Source organism: Triturus cristatus, chromosome 10 (genome assembly GCF_964204655.1).
Source record: "Triturus cristatus chromosome 10, aTriCri1.1, whole genome shotgun sequence".
Classification (NCBI taxonomy): Eukaryota; Metazoa; Chordata; class Amphibia; order Caudata; family Salamandridae; genus Triturus; species Triturus cristatus.
In genome coordinates, this window is record NC_140593.1 from 910,319,732 (window position 1) to 910,339,142 (window position 19,411).

The 19,411-nt window shown below is 41.5% G+C and overlaps 1 protein-coding gene across 2 annotated transcripts in view; it reads left to right on the plus strand.

Moving 5' to 3' along the window:
* Positions 1–19,411, plus strand: part of KIF9 (kinesin family member 9) — a 567,914-nt gene that overhangs the window by 129,352 nt on the left and 419,151 nt on the right. For both annotated transcript variants that reach the window (XM_085630190.1, XM_085630191.1), the window contains exon 9: positions 2,571–2,635. In XM_085630190.1, coding sequence (XP_085486316.1) covers positions 2,571–2,635 — 65 coding nt within the window. The remainder of the gene's footprint in view (positions 1–2,570; positions 2,636–19,411) is intronic.

Genomic DNA, 19,411 nt, shown 5'->3' on the forward strand with positions numbered 1-19,411 from the left:
TTAACACGTTCTCCCCTGCCACTTCCCTTCCACCTGCCCCACTGCTGCTTCCAGGTAGCAGCCCCGATTGAAAAGCTCATTTAGTAGGACTCACGGAATTCTGCCTCTTTAATATGAATGAGAACAGGATTCCGTTTTGCAAACTCTACTGAATGCTTGTGAATGCAGAGCTCAACCCCTGCAATGGACAGGAGACCGCTAATCCTCCATTACAATGGCAAAATGCCATTTCTGTGTTTTTTCCGAGTGTAGCCCTTGTTCATATAAGCTGTTTGTAGTCATGGAGGGAAGCATGTTCCCTAGACCCTTGTCTGCTACCACAATGCCTCCCAGCTGTCATTCTCAAACTATAAGCTGTCATTCACTGAAAACTTCCACTTCGCAAATCTGTATTGCCTATTTTCACTGGTCTGTAATTAATCTATTTGCAGTTGTAAACATTCATACATGGCATTGCAAATCTGTAGGAGCAGCAGCATGCCTCCATCATGTACCCTCTACCTTCTGAATCACAATAAGACCCAAGTTTTACGAGTTGGAAAGACATTGGAGACTGAAATGGGACATTTATATATTTCGACTTTGGAATTTGTGATTACAAAGCCTGTGATTTTGTGAATCCTGGGCTTTGCAACCACAAAATCCTTTAGTGCACTTCACACTACCACCTTGTAAATTTGATATTTCTAAACCACCAGCCTGATCCAAAACAACATTTCTACTGCAGCTGGTATTTACAGTTTTTACTTTCATTTTAAAAGCCTCAGTGTACATGCACAAGTACATTAAGATACCACATCTTTGATGCTCTATCAATCAGTGCCGGGTGGACATGTATTTTTTAAAAACTCTACCGGGTCCATTTGTATGCTGTTCTGTTGCCTCATTTTTGTGGGCTTGTCTTAGGAAGAGGAAAAAGGTGGGACGACATTTTAGTAGCAACAACTAATTAATTAATTTTTAATTCTTAACTGCTGTTTTCATAAACGTTTTTATATGAATTTACCCGGATCACTGCAACTGTTTAATTCTTATTTTAAATGTTTATATATGTGTATATATTGTGTTGGAATTTTTAGATAACTTGTGCTTTTATGATCAGTTTTAAAAAGATCGAATAAAGCTGTGTGACTGACAGATGCTCTGTCAAATGTTTATTCAATTGTTTTATTCATAATTCTGAACAATTATGCTCTTCATATATTACCGTTTGTGTCTTTTGATTGAAAAAAAAGTAGCAATAAAGCTGGATAAGTGGAATCGTATTATTGCAATGTAGGGCATCGGAATGTTGACAAAGTGCATTATATGCAAATGCAAACAGATATCAACGTTTCTACTAGAATGTGTGTTTAGGAGAATAAATAGGATTTTAAAAATATCCACCATGGTATGTAATGTGTCTTATAACACATGCCAGCAAGCAGACCATTCCATGGTTTCTCGGCTACATATATGAAGGATTTGCTTTTTGCTTTCGACGTTTCATTGCAGTTATTTTAAGTCACAAATCACTGTGAAAAATTACATATGTACGATATTCACTAAATTACAGCAATTTTTAAGTGTTGGATTGTGGCCGTACACCACTTTGTACCTAGATTTCACAAGTTTCAATTGCCTCACATGGAAGGTGGAAAGCAAATGAATTCTTTGAATGACATGAATCACAACCAGTCTTGCATGAGAATTCTATCCTACTAGCAAAGTGATGAAATCGACATTTTGCAGAACCTGAGAAAAAATATCTTAGGAATCGGGCTATGATATGGGGTATGGTAGGTCTATCAAATTCATTTAGATTAGGTATTAAGGCTTGATTATTCTGGGAAGTATCAAGCAGCAATGAGCTCTCTAGTGTAGGTAATTGACTTGACTTTTCATAGAAATGGGAGAGCCTGAGTATGGGGAACAAGACAAGTTTTATTTTTGGAAGAATCAGACAATGAAAAACTTGTAACAGTTATGGATTAGTGCTCACTTTTAGTTTTGAGCTTTTTATCATACCTATGTTTGTAAAAAGGGATTTCATATCTCTTCAAATGTGTTGCATATACATATTATGGTTAATTTCTCCAAGGACGTCAGATTATAAAGCCCACTCAGACAATATTTTTCCTGACATATTGGTGACTGTACTAACTTTTTGGAGGCACAGCTGGCCTCCAGGAATACTTGAATAGGTGACAAAAATTCATTTTCATTGCGTTAGTGCTGTCCCTCCAATTCTTTTGCGAAGAGCAAATTTAAGCAGCTCACTTCAAGATGATCATGTTAGTCTGCTGTGACACCCCATTGTCTAAGGATGGAGCCATCACTGTGATACTGATATTCTGCTGAGATGCAGCTTTGCAGAGTCAGCAGCAAATATTGTGGACCCCTCTTGGTCTGGTGTCCTTAGGTTTAGATTTATTAACCACAGTGCAAAACCTGACCCTTTTTCCATACTGAGAATAATTTTGATGTTGTGTTCTTTATTCACTTTGAGCACTTAAGGAAACAAATTGTATATTTAATCCCATATGAGCACCATATTAATTGTGTCTTTGCTTATGTCTTCTGTTTTTTAGGGGGAAATTGCCAAACAGTTCTGGTAGCAAATATTTATGGGGAGGCTACCCAGATTGAGGAGACAGTAAGTAATGTTAATGTCACCTTTTTATTTTGAACTCTTTTTATAGGTTTAATTTGCTGTGACCCCTAAATGCATGCATACCCAGATAAATGTTCAATGGTTTCTATTTAGGAAGATACATAGAGCTACAGGGGCTCAGTCTAGAAGTTTGTAAAGGGCTGTAAGCTGGAAATCAAATAAAATGAGTGAGTGCTTCACTGCTTTCTTTTTTTGGTTGAAAATATTAAATCTTGATGAGACAGGATAGTGTTTCAACAATATTGAGGCGTAAAATATCGAAAAAGGTAAGTGCACAGCGGAAGGTGGGATATACATTTGTTAACCCCGCAGCCCCGGGGACCGCTACCTCCCCAGGGTATTTGAAATAAAAATGCATAGGGGGTCCCACCCCCCCCCCCCGCAGCCCCAGGGACCGCCACCTACCTTGAAGGTATATATATGTACGTGTGTGTGTGTGTTTGTATATATATTGACGCATTACCATCGACATCCAGTCAATCAGCCGATCAAGGAGGCAGTAGCCTTACTCCAGGCCCAGTTCAAACCCAAATCAACATTTAATCCAATCATGATACGTGATTCAATTGACATATTTCATGAGCGGGTAATTGAGCAGCTGAAAGAACTTAACACCAAGACGAATAACATAAAATTTAAATATAATAAACAAAATCATGACTATAATGAACTCATGAAAAAACTCAAAGAAAATAATAAGGTTGTTATTCGCAATTCAGACAAAGGAGGGAACATTTTCTTAATGTCCAAAGAAAATTACCCCATGGAAGCTTACAACCAACTAAATGATAGAAAATGCTACACTAAGAGCAGTGGATCTGACCTAAAGACAATGTATGCAATTTTTTACAAAACGTTGTCGACATGGAAAAATAACAACTTGATTACTGTACAGGAATTAAAATTTTAAAAAAACGACCATCCAGTTGTACCGACGATATACTTTATACCTAAAATCCACAAAGACCCATTGAACCCACCAGGCAGGCCAATAATATCAGCCAGGAATAGGTTACTTGAACATACTTCCCAATATGTGGATTTCTTTCTTCTGAACTTGGTCAAAGCATTGCCATCATACGTGAGTGATACTAGTGATGTTTTGAGAAAACGTAAAGATTTTGAATGGCAACAGAGTTATTTGTTTGTAACACTTGATGTAAGTTCGCTGTAAACTAGTATTTAACACATAGACGGACTGCGAGCTATAGGCCACTTTTTAGAGAAACAATTGGGTAGCAGTGTGGAACATAACAAGATGATAACAGAGATGGTTGAATTTTGTTTGATGAATAACATATATATGTTTAATTTATATAAGAATTCCACAGCTAATATCATTATTAACTCTACGCAGGTCGGTCAGGTAAAAGTAAAAAGGGGAACTAGACAAGGCTGCCCGCTATCTCCGATGTTATTCGCTCTTTTTATTGAGCCTCTTGCGATTGCGATCAGAAAGAATCGGCATATTAGTCCTCCGTTTCCATCTATGGCTAAGATTAAATTATATGCCGATGACATTATGCTTTTAATAAAACCTGAAGAGGAATCGCAGGCCAAAGTTTTTCAGGTGTTTGACTTATATGAGTCATTGGTGGCTATAAAATTAATAAAAGAAAAACTGAAATAATTTTGAGTGGATGTACACCGGAGATCTTACACCCCGATATTCTTTCCTGTTTTAATCAGAATCCTAAGCGGTATTTAGGGGTCTACTTCGCACCATTTGTTTCAGATCTGAATGATCTGAATTTCGTTCCGTTATTACGAAAAGTTCAGGACTTATATTACCGCTGGGATTCTCTTCCGCTTTCCATCTTAGGAAGGGTTGCCCTGATCAAAATATCAGTGCTTCCACTGTTTTGTTTCATATTTTCTACAATTCCCTGCATATTATTAAATTCCTTTGTTACAAAAATAGAATCAATGTTTACAGCGTTTCTATGGCATAAGATAAATGCAGAATTGCACTAAGCACTTTATATGAAAATGTGGAAGACGGTGGTTTAGCCCTCCCCAATCTCAAAGAATACTATTTTGCGTATTTTGCACAATACATGTCTAGATTTAAGCAGGGTTTACAGTCGGGTTTTTTAATTAACTTTTTTATGAATTAATGTTTAAAGACAACCAGATCTATCACTCATTAGCAATATTTCATTCTCCAAAATTAGTCAGATATAACTGGGTGTTTTATAAATATCAGGCCTTTTTTAGACGTTATTCTATCCCACTTATTAATGATATAACTCCCACTGCTGAACTTTTCATTTCAGTAGGTATCAAAGACTCAGCTATTCTCTCTCAAAACTGGTCGCAAGCTGGGTTTTTGAAGCTCTTCGATTTTGTTCGGAACAATAAATGGATTAGCGTCAGAGAAATGTCTCAATTAATCCCTGGAGATTTTCTCCTCTTAGGGTCATATATTACCCTTAGTAAATTTCTCGAAAATCTCGATTTGTTTCATATTCTGACTCAGAAACAGCTAGTTCATGATCTGCTGGGAGATAAACTAATACAAAAACCTGGGTAGTGGAAAAAAATACTAGCTAGAATCAAAGGATCAGATTTGGAGACTAAGGCAATTACAAAGTGGGGTAAATATGAAAATCAAGAACTTACAGTGAATATCTGGACTACAATCAATAGCTTAAACTTCAGTTCAATTAGAGGCGCTAACTGGAGAAGGATGCTTTATTTCAGCAAATGGCTATTGTATAGAACTCCTGTCTTTATTGCTGAGGTCTATCCTAGTCAATCGGGTCATTGTTTCCGTTGCCATATCCACCCAGCCGCAAATTGGACTTACATAATATTACAGTGTCCACTGATTCAGAATTTTTGGAGTGATATTTTTGAGTTTTTCACAATAGAATGCGGAATTTCAATTAACTGGAATGACCGATTGATATTGTGGGGCTATGATCCAGATTTGCAGGCATGGCAGAAGTGGAGTAAAATACTTTATATTGGTATGGCAGTCGCCAGATCTCTCTTACTTCAAAAATGGCGATCGGATTTAATTCCTTCTAAAATCGAATGGATTCGGAAAATGGCACATGTAAAGAATAGTGAACGAAAATATGGTTTGCAAATAGGGGAACTTAAGAAATTTCAGCAGATCTGGGCAATGTTTTTTGATTAAGCTCCCTAAAGTCACTATCTGAATCCATTCTCTCTTTTTTTTAAGTCTGCCCTATTGGGTATGAGAGAACATACTCTATAGAAATAGTATTTTTCTGGCTATTAGAGTAATTTTGATATAAATAATGGAGATACTTTTAAAAGTTGCTAGGTGGGTTATTTTCTTTTTTCTTTTTTAAAGGACCGTTTAAGATCTACCAAGTATTGATCAATATACACTATTTATTAATCATTAATATGTGTGCAATTATTTTTGATGAAATGTATATGACGTATAGCTGGATTTATTGTATTGTATTACATATGGTTTTCAATTTAAAAAAAAAAGATGATAACAGAGAGGGTTGAATTTTGTTTGATGAATAACATATATATGTTTAATAACCTGTTATATAAACAAACTAGAGTTGTGGCAATGGGGGCCAGTTTCTCTCCCAGCTATGGTGTTTACACATGGGCTGGTGGGAGAAGCTGGTCCTCATGCCAGAGCACCGCGTGACAATGACAACTAAGGTCAAATAAGGCTACTTTGTATCGATGTAAATATCAATGGGGAGGGAATGAGAAGCAGTGATCCATCCGGCTTCCAATGGTAATGCAAAAAATCAAGTACTGGGAGAATGGATCACTTGTCCTGTGTTATCAGGGTCTAGGATCTTAGGAGTCTGTGTAAGAAAACCCTCATATGAGTACACAGGTCGGTGGCGGTGTATCTTGATTCTCCGCCTTCGTGTACTGTCACAGCATCTTCATTGGGTTTCTTTTTGTTAGTATGCTGTCCTCCACCTGGAGGTAGACCAACTGATATTACAGTAGCGTCCAGGTATCAAAAAGGAGATGGATGTGCAAAGTGCTCATAAGTGGTGAGGTTAAAATTCCCTACTCCACTCTAAAAGATGCAAAAAATTTTAATGAAAATACGAGTGAAGTGGGAAATTAAAATAAGGGTGATGTTGTGATAGACAGAGTTAATAGTCTATTACATCAGTGAATAAGGTCTGTGAATGAGGTCAACATGTTTCAGCCTTCTTGTGTATTCTTGAGGCTTTCGTCAGGACCAGAAAATGAAAAGGGGGCCCGTTCTGCCGCCTTTCTTTATGTGATCAGATGATCACAATTATGCTAATTCCTTTGGAGAGTTATTGACTCTGTAATATAAACAAGATTTTATTGTAATTATTCTACCCTCTTTGCAGCATCAATGATACAGTGACCATTTGTCCTATATGATTGATGGGGCTGTAACAGTGATTGTGTAATAATTATCGTGCTTCCAATTAAGCACTTCAAAAAGGAAAATTACGCGCTAAAAACAACTGAGCAATCAAGGAGAGACTGGCATGTGGGCTACACGAAGAGGAAAGTCATGAGGTTCGCTGGACATTTTGATTATGGTAGCACTTGTGTGGTCATATAGGATATTTGACTGTTAAAACTAACAAACAATTAGACAGTCCGCTTTATTCGTAAGCGTCATAATTCTCAAATCGGTAGTGTATGTTTACCGTGAATAAAGAGGCGCGTACATTTAACCCCTGAACCAAACAAACGACCAATTAATTTGTACGCCAATTCGTAAGGGTCAAACATTCCCAGATTAGTATAAGTATAATAATTATCTCTATTACCTTGCCCAATGTCTTGTATGGGCTTCCTTGGGACCTCAGAGATCAAGAAACCTGTTCCTGTAAGGTTAAATGTTATTTAGTTAGATGCTCTTACCGCGTTAGTCTTCTGCCTCGTGGTAGCGAGTAGCAAGGGCTTACCGGTTCTTCATCACGCATTGCTTGTGCTGACTCTGATCGCCGTGTCCCGGTTAACGCGGGGCCGCGTATCGGTCGCTTTTACCTGTTTGGGTTTAGAAACTAAGGAGAGACTCTTGTTCCTGCATCTGGTTGGCAGAGCGGTTGGCAAAGGTCTTCAATGTTAAGAAAGAAGACTAAGGTGCAAGATATAAGTTGGCAATGATCATGTTAGTGGTTAAAGAGAAATAATTAAGGAGAAATAATTAATTATGAAGCAAATTCAATAGTTTCAGAATTAGCGATACGTTTGAAGGAGTTATGTAAATGTGATCGCTATTATGGTAAAGGAGGGATGAAATTCTCCAAGATTTATTTTCAAAAGCTTATTTTCAAAGGTTATCTAGTGTCATTATGAAGGATTATTTATTCTTTTGTAGGGACTATTCTTTCTACAGGTGATAACGTGAATGGTTTCTATCGTCTTCTCTCAGACTGGCATCTGATTGTATCATCTCATCCATAATGTCACGCCAGTGTATGCCATGGGATAAAATCATTTAACCCTTCAATGTCTGTTTTAAGGCGATGTACCCAGCGCTGTTCTTTTTCGAATAAGATGCGTTCAGCATTGTTTGTTGTTGCTGACAGGGTTTCTAATACTACCCACTTGAGATCTTCTGAATTGTGGTTATGCTCTATGTAATGTTTACTCATTTTTGTCGTTGCTCTCTTGCAGTTCACATTGCTCTTGTGTTCTCCTATGCGGAGTTTGACTTTACGGCATGTCATACCAATGTACCTCTTTTGGCATGGGCAGGTGATCATGTATATCACGTGGCTGGTATTGCAGTTCGTGTGATGTCTGAGGGTCCATGTGAAGTTAGGTAACAAATCAAGTTTTTTTGTGGCTGTGGTGAGCTTGCATGCATACAACACATGACCCACATGGGTAATGGCCCGTAATGGGACCCATGTTCCAGAGTGATGTTATGTTCTCTTTTTTCTTGACTGAGGCTGGTCTGGTATGTACCAACTGATCTTTCAGGTTACGTGTCCTTTTGTTGGCAAACCTAGGTTTGGGCCATTGGAGGGTATTTGAGGTTAGAATCCTCCAGTTGCGATTTATTATTTTCTTTACAGTGTTGCTTGACGTGTTATAAGTTGTGACACATGTTAGAAGGTCTGCAGGTGGTGTTTTATACTGTTCCGTGAGGTGGGTTTGTAATATGTTAAGTGGGTAGTACTAGAAACCCTGTCAGCAACAACAAACAATGCTGAACGCATCTTATTCGAAAAAGAACAGCGCTGGGTACATCGCCTCAAAACAGACATTGAAGGGTTAAATGATTTTATCCCATGGCATACACTGGCGTGACATTATGGATGAGATGATACAATCAGATGCCAGTCTGAGAGAAGACGATAGAAACCATTCACGTTATCACCTGTAGAAAGAATAGTCCCTACAAAAGAATAAATAATCCTTCATAATGACACTAGATAACCTTTGAAAATAAGCTTTTGAAAATAAATCTTGGAGAATTTCATCCCTCCTTTACCATAATAGCGATCACATTTACATAACTCCTTCAAACGTATCGCTAATTCTGAAACTATTGAATTTGCTTCATAATTAATTATTTCTCCTTAATTATTTCTCTTTAACCACTAACATGATCATTGCCAACTTATATCTTGCACCTTAGTCTTCTTTCTTAACATTGAAGACCTTTGCCAACCGCTCTGCCAACCAGATGCAGGAACAAGAGTCTCTCCTTAGTTTCTAAACCCAAACAGGTAAAAGCGACCGATACGCGGCCCCGCGTTAACCGGGACACGGCGATCAGAGTCAGCACAAGCAATGCGTGATGAAGAACCGGTAAGCCCTTGCTACTCGCTACAACGAGGCAGAAGACTAACGCGGGAAGAGCATCTAACTAAATAACATTTAACCTTACAGGAACAGGTTTCTTGATCTCTGAGGTCCCGAGGAAGCTCATACAAGACATTGGGCAAGGTAATAGAGATAATTATTATACTTATACTAATCTGGGAATGTTTGACCCTTACGAATTGGCGTACAAATTAATTGGTTGTTTGTTTGGTTCAGGGGTTAAATGTACGCGCCTCTTTATTCACGGTAAACATACACTACCGATTTGAGAATTATGACGCTTACGAATAAAGCGGACTGTCTAATTGTTTGTTAGTTTTAACAGTCGAATATCCTATATGACCACACAAGTGCTACCATAATCAAAATGTCCAGCGAACCTCATGACTTTCCTCTTCGTGTAGCCCACATGCCAGTCTCTCCTTGATTGCTCAGTTGTTTTTAGCGCGTAATTTTCCTTTTTGAAGTGCTTAATTGGAAGCACGATAATTATTACACAATCACTGTTACAGCCCCATCAATCATATAGGACAAATGGTCACTGTATCATTGATGCTGCAAAGAGGGTAGAATAATTACAATAAAATCTTGTTTATATTACAGAGTCAATAACTCTCCAAAGGAATTAGCATAATTGTGATCATCTGATCACATAAAGAAAGGCGGCAGAACGGGCCCCCTTTTCATTTTCTGGTCCTGACGAAAGCCTCAAGAATACACGAGAAGGCTGAAACATGTTGACCTCATTCACAGACCTTATTCACTGATGTAATAGACTATTAACTCTGTCTATCACAACATCACCCTTATTTTAATTTCCCACTTCACTCGTATTTTCATTAAAAAAATTTGCATCTTTTAGAGTGGAGTAGGGAATTTTAACCTCACCATTTATGAGCACTTTGCACATCCCTCTCCTTTTTGATACCTGGACGCTACTGTAATATCAGTTGGTCTACCTCCAGGTGGAGGACAGCATACTAACAAAAAGAAACCCAATGAAGATGCTGTGACAGTACACGAAGGCGGAGAATCAAGATACACCGCCACCGACCTGTGTACTCATATGAGGGTTTTCTTACACAGACTCCTAAGATCCTAGACCCTGATAACACAGGACAAGTGATCCATTCTCCCAGTACTTGATTTTTTACTTTGTATCGATGACTTGTTCGTTGTATGGGATGGCAATACCAGTGAGGCTCAGGATTTTGTGAAAGCCATAAATGTGAATAACTTAAATCTACATTTTACAGCGAAAATTAGCACAACACAAGTCAGTTTTCTGGATGCCAATGTTTACATAGCGGAGAATAAGATAGAAACGAAACTATACCGCAAGGAAACCGCTGGTAATTCAACACTCCATGCGAGCAGTTCCCATGTTAAACATTTAGTGACCAGTATCCACTATGGGGAAATGCTTTGTTTGAGGCGTATCCACAGCAATGAAAGGGACTTAATGGCAGCTCAAGCCGAAAGTAGGCTGCGGTTCTTAGATAGGGGATACTCTAGTCTAGACAAGTCATTGATAATGCAATCTTAAAATCTATGCGTAGGAGCAGACATGATTTGTTGACTGGGAAACTGATCAGCCATGTTGAAACCTCACTCAGGACAGACACTATGATCAATGAAACCAAGAAGGAATTTAGAATTATCATCCAATGCAGCCAGCAACATAAACAGCTCCAATCTATAATATCCCGCAACTGGCTCATGGTTCTTAATGACCCATTGATTGGCCCGAAATTACGAAAAAGACCGTCTATCACATACAGTAGGGGTCGATCAATGCGAGATGATTTAGTCAAAACCAGCCCTGAGATCATTGAGGCAACCAATTGGTTGAAACACATACAGGTTTCTTCAAATGCAAAACCTGTAAGGCTTGCCAACAATGAGATAATACAACTACTTACACCACTCCATTCGGTGGCAGGAACCGTAAAATAACAAAGCTACTCATCTGCAAAACCAAATTTGCAGTATATGTCTTAACTTGCCCGTGCAACCTACAATATGTAGGGAGCACCAAGTTACAAGTACATAAGAAAATTCTACAGCACTTGAGGTCAATCAATAATCAAGACAATACTTACCCAGTGGCACGCCATTTTAAAATCAAAACTCAAAACACGTCTGGCAGCTGAACTTTGATGTCATCTTTGCCAAATATTTGTGTGCAGCCTTCGTGATTGAATAAATAAGGAAAGTAACCTACCTGGTGTGGCTCTTCCATAAGGGGCAACTCTGGAGAGGTGTAAAAAGGGGCGTGGCCTTGGACCACCTATCTGCAATGCAGCTCTGTGGCGCTTACTGGAGGTACCTGGTGGGCTAGTTGGCCTCCAGGAACCCTCAGGATTCAAGGGGACTTTATCCCCCAACTTAAAACGCGCCACGGGGCACGTTTGTACACTTGTGACATCAGGCCCCACCCCTCCCTTCCCCACTGTGCAAACGGGCCCTCTGGTGTGTTGTAAATTGGGGGATTAAGTCCCCTTGAATCCTGAGGGTCCCTTGGATCCAACTAGCCCACCAGGTACCTCCAGTAAGTGCCACAGGCCTGCGTTGCAGAGATATGTAAAAGGGCTGTGGCCTTGAACCACCTCTCTGCAAATCAGCTCTGTGGCGCTTACTGGAGGTACCTGATGGGCTAGTTGGCCCCCAGGGACCCTCAGGATTCAAGGGGATTTAATCCCCCAACATACAACGTGCTAGGGGGCATGTTTGCACAGTGGTGGAGGGAGGGGGTGGGGCCTGATATAAGAAGTTAGCAATCCTGCTATGTGGGGCTTACTGGTGGTAATAAAAGAGATAGTTGGTCCCCAAGGTTGACGTTGGGGGCTAACTACTCCTCCTGTTACCTCCAGTAAATCCTACACAGTGGGATTGCTAAGAGGTGTTTCGGAGGCCACGCTCACCTTTCTCCACCACTCTGGAAACGCGACTAGTATGTTATAGTTAGAAATTAGCATTTAAAAAACCTTTGAAATTCACTGAAAAAACCATAGGTTTCAGGGACGTTATAGTTAGAAATTAGCATTTAAAAACCATTGAAATTCACTGTAATAACCATGGGTTTCAGGCACGTTATAGTTAGAAATTAGCATTTAAAAAACCTTAGAAATCCACTGAAAAACCATAGGTTTCAGGGACGTTATAGTTAGTTGGACATTTCTCTCGTACAAAACCATCTCAAATGACATCACTGATGACATCATCCACGTAAAAATCTGATGCACCTCCTCACACTCTAATATAACCTTTGATACAACCACTGTGAAATACAGACTACCATTTTCGAAATCATGGACACACCAATACCAGTTACTACATACGCACTCACTGATTCCTAGGTCTACACACACATCCACTCATTCACCCATACAATCACTCATACATGCAGTCACTCATCAATACAACACTATCATAAGCACTCATACACCTATACAGACACTCACACACCACCACTCATCCAGAGTTACTCACACACATAGTCAGTCATGCAAAGAATCAATCACACTTCTATTTACTGACCTATACAGTTATACACACACCACATCACTTATTCAAACAGAAACAAATGCATACTTACTCTCTTATTCAATCACTGATACAAGTACACACTCATCCATACAGCCACTCTCACAATCACTGACTCTCACATATAGTCATTTATATACTTCAACTATCACATATACTGCCTTTTACATATGTAGTTACTTGGACATGTATCATTGAGACATCCATTCACTTATCAACACACCCATACACACACTCACCCACCCATACAGCTGTATCCACATGCACTCTTGAACCCATGCACACAGTGAATCAACCACTCAAACATCTATGCACAGAGTCACACACCTTCCACCCACCCGCACACACACTCAGGCACCCATAAAAATACTCAGGCAACCAATTGATAACCCATATAGACACTCATGTAGCTACTGACCAACTCATTAGGAAGTTTATACAAAAACAGACAGACTGATTCAGACATTCACACAGTTTAGTCACTAACCCATGCATTCAGTAAGACACGTTTAATCACTCAATTAAACAGTCAGTCACGCAACTACTAAATCCTACATCCAGACACTTATACACCCACTCATTCTTCAATACACCTTGGCATATATATAATACATATTTAAGGAACGGACGGCAGATGCTTTTAAGAACTTCAAGGGCTGTTTGCGGGACATAGCGCTGTGGATGAATACAAATAAATTAAAGCTCAATGCTGGGAAAACAGAAGTGCTGTTTTTCGGCAAGAGCCCTACACCAGATTCAGAGTTGTGGTGGCCGCCTGAAATGGGCTCACCTCCCGCTCCTGCTAGTCGCATCCGTAATTAAGGGGTGAGATGGGAGGCGGACCTATCTTTTTCAGCCCAAATACAGCAGGTGTCGTCAAACTGCTTTAGTAAACTAAAAAACCTTCGGAAAGTCCTACACTTTTTACCGGAGGATTGCCGCAAATCAATAGTACATGCCATAGTTACTTCTAGGCTTGACTATGCGAACAGACTATATCTTGGCCTTCCAAAATATGCGATAGGTGGTCTTCAGATGATACAGAATGCAGCTGCGAGACTGGTTCGGCGTATCCCTTTCCGCCACCATGTCTCTCCGCACCTACAGAAGCTCCACTGGCTTCCCGTGGAGAAAATAATTAAATTCAAGGCCATGACACTGGCTTACCGGGCCCTTAATGGAAAATGCCCTGGTTACCTGAAAGAAAGACTATGGGCCCGATTCACAGAACTAACTTACGACAAAATCCTAAACTTACTACCATTTTCGTATTCACAGAATGCACTTACTCATTTTGGTATTCACAGAAGACACTTACTCACTTCGATATTCACAGAAGTTAGCAGTCCTAACTTTAGGACTCCTAAATGCCTTCTGTGAATACCGAAAGTCTTAAAATTAGGATTTTTCTCAGTTTAGGAGTCCTAAAGTTAGGACTCCTAACTTTACTACTACTAAATTGAGAATTATCCTAATTTTAAGGCTTTTGGTATTCACAGAAGGCATTTAGGAGTCCTAAAGTTAGGAGTCCTAACTTTACTACTACTAAACTGAGAAAAATCCTAATTTTAAGACTTTCGGTATTCACAGAAGGCATTTAGGAGTCCTAAAGTTAGGAGTCCTAACTATACTTGCACTAAACTGAGAAAAATCCTAATTTTAAGACTTTCGGTATTCACAGAAGGCATTTAGGAGTCCTAAAGTTAGGAGTCCTAACTATACTAGTACTAAACTGAGAAAAATCCTAATTTTAAGACTATCGGTATTCACAGAAGGCATTTAGGAGTCCTAAACTTAGGACTCCTAACTTCTGTGAATACCGAAATGAGTAAGTGCCTTCTGTGAATACCAAAATGAGTAAGTGCCTTCTGTGAATACCAAAATGGTAGTAAGTTTAGGATTTTGTCTTAAGTTAGTTCTGTGAATCGGGCCCTATGTTCATATAAGCAAAACTGCGCGCTGCGCTCAAGCTCTCAGAACTTGCTGCACACCTCACGCTTTGCAAAAACTTGCTTGGACGGCAGAGCCTTCACAGATGGTGCAGCTTCAATGTGGAATGTCCTACCAGGCTTTTTACGGCAGGCTAATACAGAGGCCGATTTTAGAAAAGCTTTAAAAACGTGGCTCTTCACGTCAGATTAGTATGGTCTGACATGTCCACCGCTCCTCTGGTCGCATTTTTACCTGCTGTTTTCAGCGCCGGGACACCCCTGTTTGGGGTAGCTGTCGCGCTTTATAAGCCCTCTTATTATTATTATTATTATATTTAAACTTTAAACCCTTCAATGCGTGCGGAATTTCCGCGCTGTGCGGCCGTTTCCATTAGTGGGCGGGGATTCGGACGGCCGGGAGCCGTCGTGCGCACACGACCACCGTGACGCGTGACGGCTCCCGGCCGTCACCAGCATGGAAGAGGCTAAAGAAAAACACAGTCACTGGATGATGTCATCAGTGTTGTCATCAGTGATGTAATTTGAGATGTCATCATTGATGTCATCAGTGATGACACTGGCCATGTCATGAATGATGTAATATGTGACGTATCAGCAGTACATTGCGGGGGCGCAAGTTATAGTTAGATGAACTAAGTATAACGGGGGAATTTCTATGGTTTTGTATGAGAGAAATGTCCAATTAACTATAACGTCCCTGAAACCTATGGTTTTTTCAGTGAATTTCTAAGGTTTTTTAGATCCAAACAGACTCTTCCACTTTCTCACCGGAAGTGAAATCAGGCCACGCGGACACTTTCACAATACAACAGCTGGGAATGCACTTTTCGGTAAAAAAAACACATTCCTTCCTCCTAATTAATCAAATAAATGTCTCACTGAAGAACAGGGCCCAGCTTCGATCGGTAAACAGCCGTTACAATGACTTTTTTACTTCGCGATACCATTACAACGCATGCATTACCACGCATGCGTTGTATATCGCGAAGTCATTACTACACATTTTTTTAGAACGCATGGTCATTTACCACGCATGCCTTTACAACAAATTTTGTTGTAAAGGTATGTATGGTAAATGACCATGCGTTCTAAAAAACAAGTAGACGATCCATGTTGTTGTAAGGAAACAGAGGCTGTTCCGTTTCCTCATAACGACGTGCACTGCCCCTCAGAGACGACGTGAAGCTGGAACCACAAGGAGAGAGGAACCACGAGGAGTAAGAGGTAAGGGGGATTGGGCATGGGGTGTTTTTTTTTCTAGGGTTTAGGGTAGTGCAGTGGTGTTTGGGTAGTGTAGGGGGTCGTGCTGGGGGTAGTGTTTTAGGGTTTAGGGTAGTGCAGTGGTGTTTGAGTAGTATAGGGGGTCATGCTGGTGGTAGTGTTTTAGGGTTTAGGGTAGTGCAGTGGTGTTTGTGTAAAGTAGGGGGCCGTGCTGGGGGTAGTGTTTTATGGTTTAGGGTAGTGCCGTGGTGTTTGGGTAGTGGAGGGGTTCGTGCTGGGGGTAGATTTAGGGTTTAGGGTAGTGCAGTGGTGTTTGGGTAGTGTAGGGAGTCGTGCTGGGGGTAGTGTTTTAGGGTTTAGGGTAGTGCAGTGGTGTTTGTGTAGTATAGGGGGTTGTGCTGGGTGTAGTGTTTTAGGGTTTATGGTAGTGCAGTGGTGTTTGGGTAGTGTTGGGGGAGTGCTGGGTTAGTGTTTTAGGGTTTAGGGTAGTGCAGTGGTGTTTGTGTAGTGTAAGGGGTAGTGCTGGGGGTAGTGTTTTAGGGTTTAGGGTAGTGCAGTGGTGTTTGTGTACTGTAGGAGGTCATGCTGGGTTCTAGTGGTTTAGGGTTTAAGTTAGTGCAGTGGTGTTTGTGTAGTGTAGGGGGTCGTGTTGTAGGGTCGTGCAGTGGTGTTTGGGTAGTGAAGGGGGTCGTGCTGGGGTAGTGTTGTAGGGTTTAGGGTAGTGCAGTGGTGTTTGAGTAGTGTAGGGGGTCATGCTGGTGGTAGTGTTTTAGGGTTTAGGGTAGTGCAGTGGTGTTTGTGTAGTGTATGGGGCCGTGCTGGGGGTAGTGTTTTATGGTTTAGGGTAGTGCAGTGGTGTTTGGGTAGTGTAGGGGGTCATGCTGCGGGTAGATTTAGGGTTTAGGGTAGTGCAGTGGTGTTTGGGTAGTGTAGGGAGTCGTGCTGGGGTAGTGTTTTAGGGTTTAGGGTAGTGCAGTGGTGTTTGTGTAGTGTAGGTGGTTGTGCTGGGGGTAGTGTTTTAGGGTTTATGGTAGTGCAGTGGTGTTTGGGTAGTATAGCGGGTAGGGCTGGGGTAGTGTTTTAGGGTTTAGGGTAGTGCAGTGGTGTTTGTGTAGTGTAAGGGGTAGTGCTGGGGGTAGTGTTTCAGGATTTAGGGTAGTGCAGTGGTGTTTGTGTAGTGTAGGGGGTAGTGTTTTAAGGTTTAGGGTAGTGCAGTGGTGTTTGTGTACTGTAGGGGGTCGTACTGGGTTCTAGTGGTTTAGGGTTTAGGGTAGTGCAGTGGTGTTTGTGTAGTGTAAGGGGTCGTGTTTTAGGGTTTAGGGTCGTGCAGTGGTGTTTGGGTAGTGAAGGGGGTCGTGCTGGGGGTAGTGTTTTAGGGTTTAGGGTAGTGCAGTTGTGTTTAGGTAGTGAAGGAGGTCGTGCTCGGGGTAGTGTTTTAGGGTTTAGGGGTAGTGCAGTGGTGTTTGTGTAGTGTAAGGGGTTGTGCTGGGGGTAGATATAGGGTTTTGGGTAGTGCAGTGGTGTTTGGGTAGTGTAGGGAGTTGTGCTGGTGGTAGTGTTTTAGGGTTTAGGGTAGTGCAGTTATGTTTGGGTAGTGTAGGGTGTCATGCTGGGGGTAGTGTTTTAGGGTTTAGGGTAGTGCAGTGGTGTTTGGGTGGTGGAGGGGGTAGTGTTTTAGGGTTTAGGGTAGTGCGCCCAACCAGCCACAATATCCGTGGACAAAGGGGATCCTGACTCTTTTGAACGCTCCGCCAATTGAATAATTTGGGTCAAGGGCCCTACCACGTCCAAGATCTATCAATTCCTTTCTTGGGATCCCTCATATACTTGGAGACGAAGGTACATCGTTTCTCATAAATTTCAGGTGTGTGTGCCACCTTCCCCTTCAGTGAGGGCCTGGGGCATTCTCCCCTCATCCTATTCCTGACTTCCCTTGGTTGATGGATTTTCCCCACCACATACTCTGCCACTTTGGTGTCAGGGGTCCACTCCGCAGACCTAGGATGGTAAATTTGGGTAGGCTCGAACATGTCCGAGTGGACCCCACCCCAACCCGGGCCTGAGAGGAGTGGGACTCTGGATGCCAGGGATGCCCCGAGTCCTTATCCTCATCGGAGAAGAAATCGTCCTCCGATACACCCTCTCCCTCTAAGGGAAACCTGCCCTCGGGGTCTACAATAGTGGTGACAGCGTCGCAATTTTACTTCCAGACTCCTCCTCCTCCCGGCAGGGTGCATGTTTTAGCGTTCATGCATTCTTGAGGAAGGTCTCCGTAAGTTTATCAAATCCTTCCAAGTGCCCCACGGTATGCTTAACGGCCCTTTTATTCCCCATCTGGGAGCTACTGGGACCCGCCACCACCAGATCTGGGTCACTGAACACCCCAGGGATGCTTTTTGCCAGCTTATCAACCTGATCCCTAAGAGAAGCCATCACCCTAGAAATAGCCAGAGAGAGGGCTTGGTCCACTACTGGAGGGAGAAGTTGAGGGGGCCATTCCTCCTCCACTTCCTGGTAGGAGGAGTAAAAATGGTCTTCTGGAGAAGACATAGTAGCAGAGGGTGTGAGCACAGAACAAATGTCCTTAAAATCCTTAAGGCAGCCCCCTCGCCGGTGCTCCAACAGCTGGGCTTTCCCCAAAGCTGTTATAAGAATAGACTGAGGCGCAATACCAATTACCACCACCAGGTGGTGCGGGTCACTAACGTGGCCGTGTGGGGAAATCACCGCGTAGCGGTGTCAAAAATAGGCGAAGGTTGGTCGGGAATCATGCGGACACTAAAGGAGTGACCGGATTCCCAAATGCGCGTAAAGACCAGCGGGAATGCTCGACGGAGCTGCCTCGCTCGGACCAGACACGCCTGACAGGATCTCACCGCACGCAGAGCGCACAGCGGGAGTAACTGCAAGGGGGAGAACGCTCTCGGGCAAGAGCCTGCTGCGCAGGGAATAAGAAACCATACCAAGGCAATAATCCTAGTAACGTGCACAAGAAACCGCTATACAAACAGGAACAACTTCAGATTAAGCCAAGAATGTAAGGAATATAATTAACTGACGAGCAGTGAAGAAAGAGAAAGCGGAAGGGACGTCACAATATTATATACGATGGACTGTGATATGATTGGACTATAGTTACCTTGGAGACTACCCCCCAATGGTTCATGGGTTGTATAGTCGTTTGTTTAATGATTGTTGTGTTACGTTTTCTTTGAACTGCTATGCAAATAAAGTGAGGAAAGATATGCATAATCCT